Genomic DNA, 11,547 nt, shown 5'->3' with positions numbered 1-11,547 from the left:
CTATCGCCCCTCTAGACTCGCGGGCGCGTTTCTCTTTTTGTTGGTTTTCTAGTTTCCGACCAGTGTCGCGCGTCATATTTCCAACAGTCAACAGTATTTGTTGTGTTTCGCGTAGGCCCCCCCTAAGCGAGTTACTCGGGCCCCCTATCTTGCCCTCTCGACCTATTGTCATCACAGCGTCTCGCTGGGAAGTCGGTGGTCGGTTTTCGGTGAGCTATCCGATGCTGAGTCCGACTTCAACATGGGGTTCTTCCTCAGATCCAAAAAGGTGAAAAAGGAGCCGCCTTCGCCGTCATCTAAGAGCCGAGGACGAGCATCCCCGCAACAAGCATCACCAACCCCGACACCGGCCGTACCCGTGCCTCAAAACTGGCACCCCGGAAGCCCTGTACTACAGCCTGAGCCTTTCCGTCCTGCCGGCCTTCTGCCCCCGCCTCCTGGATGGAACGGTGGACCACAACAACTCGCTCCTTATGACCAACCCGGCTCATACCCACCCATCATCGTCAATCAACATCACTATTACCTCGGAACTCCACCACCGGGTGTACCACCGCCGCCAGCCGCTCATGATGGTCCGCCGCCCTCATACGCCCCGCGCTCATCATTAAGCAAACTAAATCTCGGGTCGGCCGCCGACCTAGCTAAGGGTATCTGCCAGGGGACAGAGCAGGTATTGGAAAGCGTGCTACCTACCTGCCACAGCTATGGGAACCAATTGGTAAACCATGGTAATGGACTAGTAGAGCAGGTGTCGAATCGGATCCATCAGGGGACAGACCAGCTGCTCGATGGCGTAATACCAGGCTGGCACAGCCGCGGGGGACAAATAGTGAGCCAAACCAGCTTTGTGGTGGATGAGATATCACAACGGTTCGATAATGTCTTGACAATGATCGACCGAGGCGGGTACAACGGCAAGGAGCAGGAAATATACTCCTGGCAGCCACCGTCAGCCCCTGGGCAACTCATCTCATACGAACCGCCAGTTGCGGGCAAGGCAACAACCAAGTCAGCGTCCAAGTCAAGAAGGAAGAGCCACACCAAGGATCATCCCAAAGTCCAGGCCTCGGCGGCGACGGCAGCTGTCTCGGGTAGCTTCTTTGGAAAAGTGGATAGCTATGCGAACTCCAGGCTGCCCATGAATCTACCACCCCTCAAACTGTGTGTAACACCCTTCCTCGGAGCTCGGAGCCGACTGCGGCTAACTTTGTTCCCAGGTACATTCCCACATACCCCTTACTTTGCTTGGCAGCCCAGTATTCCGAAAGAGTCTACGAGCCGCCCGCCGGGCGAGCGGAGCGTGATGCTCACATCGACGCCGACTGGCGAACGGGCACCAAGGCAATGGTGATCAAATCAATCCCTATGGACTCCATGAACACCATTGTTTTTGCTATCCGGGGGACGGCCACTTTCATGGACTGGGCGGTAAACCTCGACATGAAGCCCACGTCTCCCGAGGGGTTTTTAGTACGTCGAGATTCACCGCTCCCGTAGGAGTTACTAGTAGCAAAATTACTAACTCAGTATCCTCAGGACGATCCCGGGAACCTCTGCCATTCCGGCTTCCTCTCCGCCGCGCGCAAAATGGTCGTGCCCGTCGCCCGACGCCTGCGCCAGCTCCTCGAAGAACACCCCTGGCGAGCCTCGTACTCACTCCTCATCACCGGCCACAGCGCGGGTGGCGCCATCGCTGCGCTGCTCTACAGCCACATGATTGCCACTTCGAAAGAGGCCGAAAGCGAGCTAAGGGTCGTCGCGGGCTGCTTCAAGCGCATCCACTGCATCACGTTTGGCACACCTCCTATCAGCCTAGTCCCCCTGACCAAGCCCGACGACTACCACCGGTGTCCCCAGCTGCGCAAAAGCCTCTTTTTGAGTTTTGTTAACGAGGGCGATCCGGTCACACGTGCCGATAAGGCCTACGTCAAGAGCCTGCTCGAGCTATTTGCTGCGCCAGCGCCACGTCTACCGAGTTCGTCACGCAGATCCATTTCTGACAGTGATAGTGGGAGTGGGAGTGGAGTTCACAGAAGAAAATCGCACCGAGGCGATGGCAGCAAACCCCCATCCGCTTCCTCCTTTTCATCATCCGTCTCTTCGAAACCAGGCAAAACCTCCTCCTCGACCATCGTCACAACCACCTCTACCTCATCATCATCATCATCATCCTCTTCTTCCTCATCCTCTAAGCCAACTTGGTCCATCCCCGTATCGACCCTCAGTTGTGCCGGCCGCCTCGTCGTCCTTCGAACCGGCGACCTCAAAGCCTCGCGCCTGCGGCGCAGCAGCGGCAAGAAAACAACGGTCGAGGAGCGCCTCCAAGAAGGGGTCGTTGCGCAGACAGTCACGGATGAACAACTCCGGAGCGTGGTGTGGGGAGACCCCGTGGCGCATATGATGAGGCTATATGCCGGGCGCATTGAAGTGTTGGCCGTGGGCGCCGTCACGGGTATGGGGTATTGAACGAACCACTCGGAAGGTCCTGCTTTTTCTCCGCTCCCATTTTCTTTTTCTCCTCTCTCTCTTTTTATTTCCTAGTTTTCCTTTCTTTTTCTTGTCTTAGAATGATACCAGGATGTCTTCCGGGACGAGAACGGGATTGGGTGTTGGCGTGCCTTGTTACTGGTGTCTTTCTCGGAGTTTTACTTGAGGGTTTTCCACATCTCGGATACCGGCGTTTTGGCTTTAGTTACGAATTATGACCTAATGACTCCATACCACCAATATCTACCATTATATCAAGACAAACAGACAGCTTTCCTTGTCTTTGTGCGAAATAAATTGGTACACAGCGGATTAGGGAAGACTGAAGCAGGCGAGAGCCCTTCAGAATCAGCGTCAAGTTTGTAGCCAATGGAGCCCCGAACACATGTGTGACGGCTATGAGGATTTTCAGGATCTCCGAGTATCTGAGTCAAAATTTTCTGTTCCTGTTCCGGAAATTGGCGCCGGGCGCCGAGTGCATCAGCAGGTTTGTTCCACAGCATCGGGGTCGCCATGCCCAAGCTCCCAAGGACCGGTGCATATAACGCCGAACCCCGACATCATCACCCCGAGACAGGGGTTGACAGCACAATTTACCCCTCCAACCCCACTAGAAACCACCCCACCAAACAGCCCCCTTTCAACGCCGCAAACCGGAACCGAGCTGTGTCCAAGCTGCAAATCGCGAATAAAACGAAAAGTCGCAAATCGAGCAGGCAAGATGAGGCTCGACCCCGAACAAAGTACAGACACCTATTTCGTTTACCGTTAACGTGCGGGCCGAACAATGTTTCCTGACTTTTTCCCGCAGCCCCTTACTCAACTGCCGATCCGGCGTCGTTCGCCTGGACGACGGCCCGGGACCGATGGCCTATCATCATCGTGGGTTTTCGTTTTTTTGCTCATTTCCGGAGAATATCTTCGATAATATTTTTGGCGAAGTTATTAATCCTGTGATGCATAATGCACTTCTAGACCCAAGCAATTGACGATGCCTACCGTACCGTGGGGGCTTGCGAAGATCCGGCGAAGCAGGAGGAGGGCAAGAAGATCGTCGCCGAGCTCGCCCAGCTCAAATACGAAGTCCAACATGACCGGGCCTTGACGTCAGTTGCTTCCAGCTAAGTAACAAACGTAGCGATAGTCATACTAATCGCGGTAATTCTCCAGGCCTATCCGGGACGATGGGTTCCCTGATGTCGCCGGTTACAACCAAGAGCTGGAAGAGCTTGGCCCGATTACCTGGCTGAAGGCCCCTTGGCTCTACACCGAATGCTACCTCTTCCGGTTCGTTTCTCACTCCATGTCCTCTCCGTTCTACGTTTTTTACCTCCTGACTCTCCCGTCTCCTGCCCAGCCGCATATCCACCTCCTTCAGTCTGTCCACTCACTGGAAGGACTACGATGTCTTCGCCCGTCAAAAGATCAAGACTTTCCGGTCGTCGCGCCCCGCCGTACTCGAACTCGCTTCTCGTTACAAAGATCTCGTCACTCAACTCCGTGCTGCCGATAAGAGCCCAGACCCGGAAGCTGACGCCATCGTCTTCGCCGAGGTCTGCGAGATCTGTCTCTGGGGCAACGCGACCGACCTCTCGCTCCTCACCAGCCTGACATACGAAGACATCCAGAAGCTGCAGGGCTCCGAAGCGCGCCGCGCCGCTGAAAAGAACATCCTAATCAACGACCTTCCGCGGGTATACTCCCACCTGCGGGCCGCCCGGGAAAACAAGCAGGAGCGCCGGGTCGACATCGTGCTGGACAACGCCGGCTTCGAGCTATATGTCGATCTTGTGCTGGCGGGATACCTGCTCTCGTCCGGACTGGCGACCACCGTGGTGCTGCACCCGAAATCGATCCCCTGGTTTGTGTCCGACGTGCTGCCGAGCGACTTCGCTTCCCTGCTCAGCGCCATTGCCGACCCCCGCGGCTTCTACGACAACCCCACTGAAGACGACCGTTTGCGCGGTGTTGAACCTGAGAAGCTGACCGATGCGGAGGTTGCGGACCTGGGGTTCCTGTTCTCCGAATGGAGTCGCTTCCATGCTGAAGGCCAGCTGGTACTACGGCCGAACCGCGTCTGGACGGGCCCAGGCAGCTTTTGGAGGTTGCCCGAAGAGGCGAAAGATCTGGTTGAAGATTTGAAGCAGTCTGAGCTGGTGGTATTCAAGGGCGATTTGAACTACAGAAAACTAGTGGGCGATGTAAGTCTCGCTGTCCGGTCCCCTTGTTCCCCAAGTCTTTGACGGAGGTTTATTTCCATACTCACAACAATCAGGTTGCTTGGGATGCGACGACGCCATTTGCCAAGGCCATTGGGCCACTCGGTCCCGGATCCGGTCTCAACATCCTAGCGCTACGGACATGTAAAGCCGATGTTGTCGTGGGGCTGAAGGCCGGGGAAGACGAGAAGCTCAAAGCCACCGAGGGCGGGAGTAACAACTCTGGGGCCCGGAAGTGGGCGTGGAACGGCAAATGGGCGGTCGTCTCGTTCTCCGAGGATGCGTAAGCTTGAGTCATGTGCTTCTTCCACTCACTGAGGTCGGGCAAAGGCCGATTATTGGGATTTCCTACTCTGTTGCCCAGGTTCACGGATCGTGAGATTCACGTTTCGCAAAGCCAAAACACAAGAACCGTTTTCTCGCGTAAGATGGAACCCAACGGGGTGCCTTGGGCAAAGTAACACAGGGCGATACATTCCGCACCGCGGGCAAAGGAATGGTGTCACCGGCGCCGCGGCGGTGGTATTGGATGTTGTGCCCCAGGCTGTAAGACCACGACCTCGCTCAAACCGGGAAGTCTCCGAAGTAATACTTGCGCCCGGGCGGATTTAAGTATTCTGTTTGTGGGACATATGATTCAAGTTGATGATGACGGGAAATATTTTTCGGGCTCTGTTCGCCACATTGAACCCGATAGTCGAACGGGATTGGCTTCTGAAAAGTGTACCGGAAGGTGTACTGGATCAACAAACTCTTCAGGATAGAGGTAGCTGCTTTGAAGTTGAATCCCGATTCAGGCGGTTCTTGATCTACCTCATGCACACCCAAGCTAATACTGAGAACTTATCCCGTATCACGAGAGAGCCCCCCAGTCACGATGGTTCTTTCCGGCCATATCTCCCACGTACTTCAAAGTCATGGCTGAAGTAATCAATGCGTTGATTTACAACGGCCGGCTCGACGATGCTTGATGAGAATTCATATCTAAACGCTGACACTATTTTAATAGTAATAGCCAAAGCTTCCAATCTTATCTATTGGCCAACGCAGTGGAGATGATGAATACCCATCTTCTAGATGTTTTGTTTTGTTTTGAAACTCGAACTCGTTTCAGCGGTGGCTCGAGGGCCGATCATGGTGGCATGGAGGAGTTGTTCGACAGAGGGTAAAAGGTAAAAGAGTGTCGTTCGTGTCAGCTGCGGGAGCAATTGTCTTGAATTTTTCTCATCCGATCTTTGAATGCCACATGCCGATCGAATCATTTGTGTTCGTAAGCACAAAATCGTTCTCAAGTTGGGGTCTTCGTGACCCGCAGTCGGAAAAGGGGGTAACTCTTGGCATTTCCTGTGTATCATGCAATCCCACCCTCATCGGGTTTCACAGGTCTGTCTTCTCACTGGGAAGGAAGACGAAACCAAAAGTACGTGTACACCGTTTTGCGTATGAATTAGTGCCAGCTTCTTCCTAACGCTTTGTTTGAACAGGGAAGTGGAAGTCGAGCCGCAAGCGGGGGGGGGGGGGGAGGTCAAGCGAAGACATGGGATAATCGTCTCATCCCAGGTTTGCTCCAAGCTTGGCAGAAGTGATTGTTATGTCTTCTTGGCGGGTGGTCTACCTTTAATAGGCCTTCCACAGCTTCTTGATCGACGGAAGAACTCAACAATGCCATGAACAATCAATGCTTGCTGCCGATAAGCTCTGCCGGTCCGATGCCGTGAGAATGCCATGCATCTATGCTTCTTGATCGGGACACGGCCTGAACGATCGCCAGCCGGTGCAGATCTCGCGTCCAAAAACAGCTCTTGGGCCATTCGGACGTCGAAGAATACCACCAGCTGCAGGGTGATCTGCGGGTCTGGAGTTTTGGGGGGAGGGGGCTGTGTGTGTAAGAGCCGCTTTCACTGCGCTTGAAACTCTTCTCGTGTCTTAGAGCCACTCCATCCATTGGGTTTCATTGCAGAAGAGGCAGTAGGATCTTCGAACGATCCCCGGGGACCCCGTTCTAGAACTTACCAATCCTTTACACGTTGGCGGTAACGGGACTCATGCTTGAGAGCATGTTCACTGGTGGTTCACAGCCTCATCAGGAGTTTGAGTCTAAGCTCCATGACTCCATGAGCACTTAACCCACCCAATCGGGAGTCATTGCGCGCGGTATCTTATCGCATCGCGTTCGCTCTGATCTTTTATTGATTCTCGTCATCGATGTAAGAAGTACTAACCATCCAAATCCATATGTTTGATTTCATCCGATCCACCTAATCTTTCCGTGTCTCAGTAAGAGGAGGAGGATCATGCAATTTGAGCATCGGAACAACAAGAGACAGTGAGCCGGGTACTGTAGGCGCCTCAGCTGTGACGAAAGTCAGCCTTAGAATATTAATAGAACATTCCTTCGGGAAAAGTCCCGGAATTTTGTGTTGACACAAACAAACGCCTCCGGTGTCGGTGGACCCGAGCCCTCGGTGCTCATCCGCGGAGCTGAACCGGTGCACTCGGCGCTAAGGCCGCAAAATTGGCACTGATATAGCAGTCTCAACTCTGTTCTGAGTGCCAGCCCCCGCCCACCCCCCACTAGCTATGCCTAACGTTGTTTGGGGCTCTAAAGTTATCAAGCATTCTTCTTTCCCTGACGCCGTTGAGCCCCCAGAGGCTACGATGTCTCAGCTTTGTGTCACTCATGTCTCGAGCCCACACCCGCGTTGGCCCACGTTTCCTCCTCCCCTACCCGGCGGCAAAGCACGCTGCACGCGCACGGCTACCGGTAGCCCCACGTGCTGTTCCCGCTATGTCGGACAATGGCTGTCAATAATATCGTGCCAGCCTCGTGACGAGACAGACTCGGCCTCCCCGAGCGCCTAAGATTTCCGTATTCGTCCTTGATGACGACTGCCGCTTTTCGTCTATCCAGGGTTTCGAGACCTAAGGCAAGACATTGCCAAGGTTTCGGGCAGACAACTTCGGCCCCCAGGAAGCAGACATTGTTGCGTCGAAGCATACCTTATCCAGCCCTTTCGGGTACACCGGGGCTACAGAAAGGTGTTGAGTTACCCTCGGCCTGAAATCAGGGATGATGATACCCGCACTTCTTCATTGATGCCAAGGGCAACCAGCCTGGGACGAGCCCCAAAGTGTACAGCCTTGCGAATTCCAGGTTGGTGAGCAGTGACCCGGGGCATTATATATAAGCTACCTCGGTGTTGATCTCCTCTTCCCGTGCCAATCACCAATATCCGGCATCTGCTACCCTACCTACTTTGAACCAGCGGTCTAAACCTTTTCAGACATACCTTTCATACCCCGGTGGTCAACCTTCCATCGAACGCAACCCAACACAGACCCGTCTCAAGCTGATATCCGTCAACAACTTCACCGCAAATATCACCCGGTGATTGAGGCCAAGATCACACCCAACCACTAGCCATCTCACCCATCCGGGCCGTGCTATCCAGGGCTACGCCAGGGAACGCCTTAAACCTTTTCGCGCAACGGCCAGATCCTCTCAACTCAACGAACACCAAACCGTACGCGACTTGTATCATAGCGGAATATTTGACTCTCACGAACCGTAAGAATTCACTGTACTTGGACTTATGCCACTTTATGCCCGCCTCTGACCTCACAGTATATATACTTACAAGGGATAGGGCGAAATATTTACCGAAGGGGCCTTACCCCAGAATACCAAAGAAAGAACAAAGCACGTATTTTGAAAATAAATCAAAAAAATCAAAAGAGGGGGAGAGAAAAAAAGAGAAAAGTGAGATTGTAAGAAAGAATCAGAAACAGCTAACAGAAACCATCGCCATGTGTGTCTGGGGGTACTCTCACCACCACCGTACGTACCCATGTTATTCTACCTCCCAACTACCTATCAGTCCCCCCCCCCCCCAATATTTCTGAAAGCAACTCAGACACCTTAGTTCCCCGAGATTGACCGACCTTCCTTGATAGACCTCCCACCCTGTAACCGCCCCATCGAAATGGTGGTCAACTACAAGTACTGCTCCTGTGCCGTGACAGACCCGGTAACTGGGGCGGTTCATCCGTGCGATGCCGCATTTTTTGGTGATGACGCCGTTCTTATGAACCAAGTGGACTACAATGACCCGTGGTACGTACCTACCTGGCTGTCCAAATCCGACTGATTCGAGTTCAGCCTCCCACAGCCTTCTTTTCACCCATCCTTTCGATCAAAAGCCCACAGTACCAGCAGCTAATGTGTTTCAATAACCAGCGCTTCGGGAGGGTGCCTCATCTCCCCGGATTGCGAATCTGGAGGCTGCCGTCTTGCCCAGCTGGGTGGCCGCTGGGCTTGTTGCCAATGCGGTGGGAGGGGCAACGAGTACCGTTGGTGTAAGTTGACTCGTCTTTTTTTCCTCTTCTCTTTTCGTCCCGGCTCTTGTCTCATCCCACACTCCTCCCAGCCTGGGCTTTCGGAGCCTTGTGGTTTCGCCATAATTCGGCACCAAGAACGTCGCCTTGCAGACAACTGTCCCAGCTGGCCCCCTCTCTTTCATATTTCTTGCCCTACCCCCAATCTCCTCTACAGCCACTCCCGTGTGTACAATCAGGTCCGGCTTTGACGCCAAAATTCCGGGCTGTTAGGGCTGACACTTTCCCCCCAACGCCGGGATCCAGGTCAACACCGCATGCGAATGAGCCCAGACACATTCTGTTACCACACCTGCTGCCCGAATTGTAGACCAGACTTGGGTTCGTCATCGTCTGGGGGCGGTGGTTCTTCGACGAAGCGCGGCCGGAGATGATGTGTCCACGAGTGTGAATTAGGATGCGCCAAATGTTCTTGATAGGCGGGGCCACAGAGCGAATGGGTCTGGTTTTGTGTGCGTTTTAAAATGTGGGACGATAACGAGACTAGTGCGTACGGGAGAGGAAAAGATTCGCTTTTCGTTCGTCGAGGTTGTCGCCAGCCCACTGTGGGCCTAAAGGCTAGCGTGGGGGAAGTCGGTGCATTCCGGCTTCAACGAGCGCATTCCCCGAGTGGGTAGTGTTGATTCCATGTTGAAACTAAAGGAGGCCTCGGCCGGCCTCTCTTCCCTCCGAACGCCATTTATGGGTGTAGACTCCTCAGCCCGAGTCACATCGGGCAATACTACACCACTCTTTTCGCTAGTTTGGTGTTCACTGTTACCGCATTCTTCTCCTCGCCTTCTGCTGTCTCAAGGACCTGGAATCTTGACTCCGAGACGCCCCGATCAACTATGTTCTAGACCAGCTAGCTTTGCAATCGGAAAAGCACCTGGCCGCCCCAAGGTGGAACACTGTTTTAGACAGAGGCTAGAGGGGTCGCCTCACTGAGGCTCACTTTGCCGACGTTTCTTCGCCCGGTCACGGTGGCTGCGACCGCGCCGTGGGGCAAGCTGTGTGCGATAGTTGTTTGTTGGCTGAGCCAGGGACAAAATGCTCAATCTCCAGCCTAGAGCGGATTTGGCAGCAAGACCGATATCTCTCATGCGCATTGAGCGGGTCAGCAAAGAACGTCCCAGCCATTTTGGCGCACACACCTTGAATTGGAAAGCAGTTAGTCAAACGTGACCAACCACGGGATTCGGAAGCCCCCTCCCCCCTTCGGATGGGATCACCCTTCTTCAGCCGCCCACGCTGGGCCTCCTCTCTCGCCGGTTGTCCTGCATCAGCCTGTCGAGTCGGTTAGTCGAGTCTGAATGGGGATCAAGCAGAACCTCCAAGGGCCGCAGATGGGCCACGCAAATCCCACATGCATATCCCGACCATATCCAGCGCTTTGCAGAAGCCGGTTTGAGGCAGAACAAAGCGAGTCCATGGACTAGATAACAGGGAACCAGGGTCCACGGGTGCTTCCGCTTGATGGACAGTGTAAGTTTCTGCAGGGACTCTCGTCCCAAGCACCCAGGACAAACACCCCACGAACGCCGGGAGTTACACTAGACTTTTCACACCCATGAACCAACCGAGCGTTACATCTCGTGGGAAACACCCCGCAGATGGGCCTAGCGGGATGAAGACGGGGTCCTTATCCTGGCAGCCCTACTGATGAGTCGCTTTACAGATTGCTCGAGCTGTCACACCAATTGTCCGCGGCCATCCATGTATGCACACGTCCGCGTCTGGATATGTGGATATTGGTCGTCAGGACCAGACTCGACTCGGAATCTTTGGGCCGGAGTGAGCCTAGACGAAGACCCCGAATATGGCCGTGTCGTCGTGGCAAGTTTGTGCCAACGCTGACGGCCGACAGTGTTGGGCAGACACCCTCAGCTCTCCTCGCGGAATCGTGTTATCCGGTAGCAGGGCTAACATTAGCTAGACTTGGCAGCAGGACGCCGGCATGAGCGCAGTCAGTAGTTAGTGTAGATCTCGAAGCAAGGGACGGGTGCAAGACCCGGTGGCTTGCGACTTCTGGCGACAAGCATGATTAGTGAACTAACTAACGGAATAACTAACTCAGGGGCCATCTTTTTCTTGAAGCACTTGGCTGAACCGAGGGTTAAGCGAGATCTGGGCCTCCGCATGTGATGTCCGGCTGTTTATCACAGACATGATGGCCGGGCTTTGAGGCTCTGAAAGTGGCAGCTTTGCGGTCGAGTCGACGGTTCATTCCGCGCAAATCTCGAGAGCGATCGATTCTGTCTTGAAGCTCTCTTTCCTGCCCCGGGGACATCCCTGTCATGAAGCTCCAGCTCAGAACTCCGGCCCACTCGGAATACAGATGGAAAGCCGCAGTTCCTCTGGCCGAGCTCTTGAAGGCTGAGGGAGCCGAGGGGGGGGGCCGATAACTTGGAAAAGGCGAAAATGTGAGAAAGTCGAAGGCTGGTTTGACAGATCTGTGAACACG

General features: G+C 54.2%; 2 protein-coding genes across 2 annotated transcripts; both read left to right on the top strand.

The window, feature by feature from the left end:
• Window positions 1-241: 241 nt before the first annotated feature.
• C8A04DRAFT_8596 (Alpha/Beta hydrolase protein) lies at window positions 242-2,469 on the top strand (the record flags this gene model as incomplete). The annotated part of the gene is made up of 4 exons (XM_062785173.1): window positions 242-1,164; window positions 1,221-1,473; window positions 1,540-2,005; window positions 2,054-2,469. 4 exons carry the CDS (start codon window positions 242-244, stop codon window positions 2,467-2,469), a joined length of 2,058 nt encoding a protein of 685 aa, XP_062641671.1.
• A 742-nt stretch (window positions 2,470-3,211) lies between these two features.
• Window positions 3,212-4,996, top strand: C8A04DRAFT_33746 (uncharacterized protein; the record flags this gene model as incomplete). The annotated part of the gene is made up of 6 exons (XM_062782580.1): window positions 3,212-3,233; window positions 3,302-3,372; window positions 3,466-3,596; window positions 3,661-3,777; window positions 3,848-4,691; window positions 4,766-4,996. 6 exons carry the CDS (start codon window positions 3,212-3,214, stop codon window positions 4,994-4,996), a joined length of 1,416 nt encoding a protein of 471 aa, XP_062641670.1.
• Between the last annotated feature and the right edge of the window lie 6,551 nt (window positions 4,997-11,547).

The sequence above is a fragment of the Dichotomopilus funicola genome (assembly GCF_033296635.1).
Source record: "Dichotomopilus funicola strain CBS 141.50 unplaced genomic scaffold C8A04scaffold_1, whole genome shotgun sequence".
Taxonomy (NCBI): domain Eukaryota; kingdom Fungi; phylum Ascomycota; class Sordariomycetes; order Sordariales; family Chaetomiaceae; genus Dichotomopilus; species Dichotomopilus funicola.
This window is presented reverse-complemented; position numbering and strand designations above follow the sequence as displayed.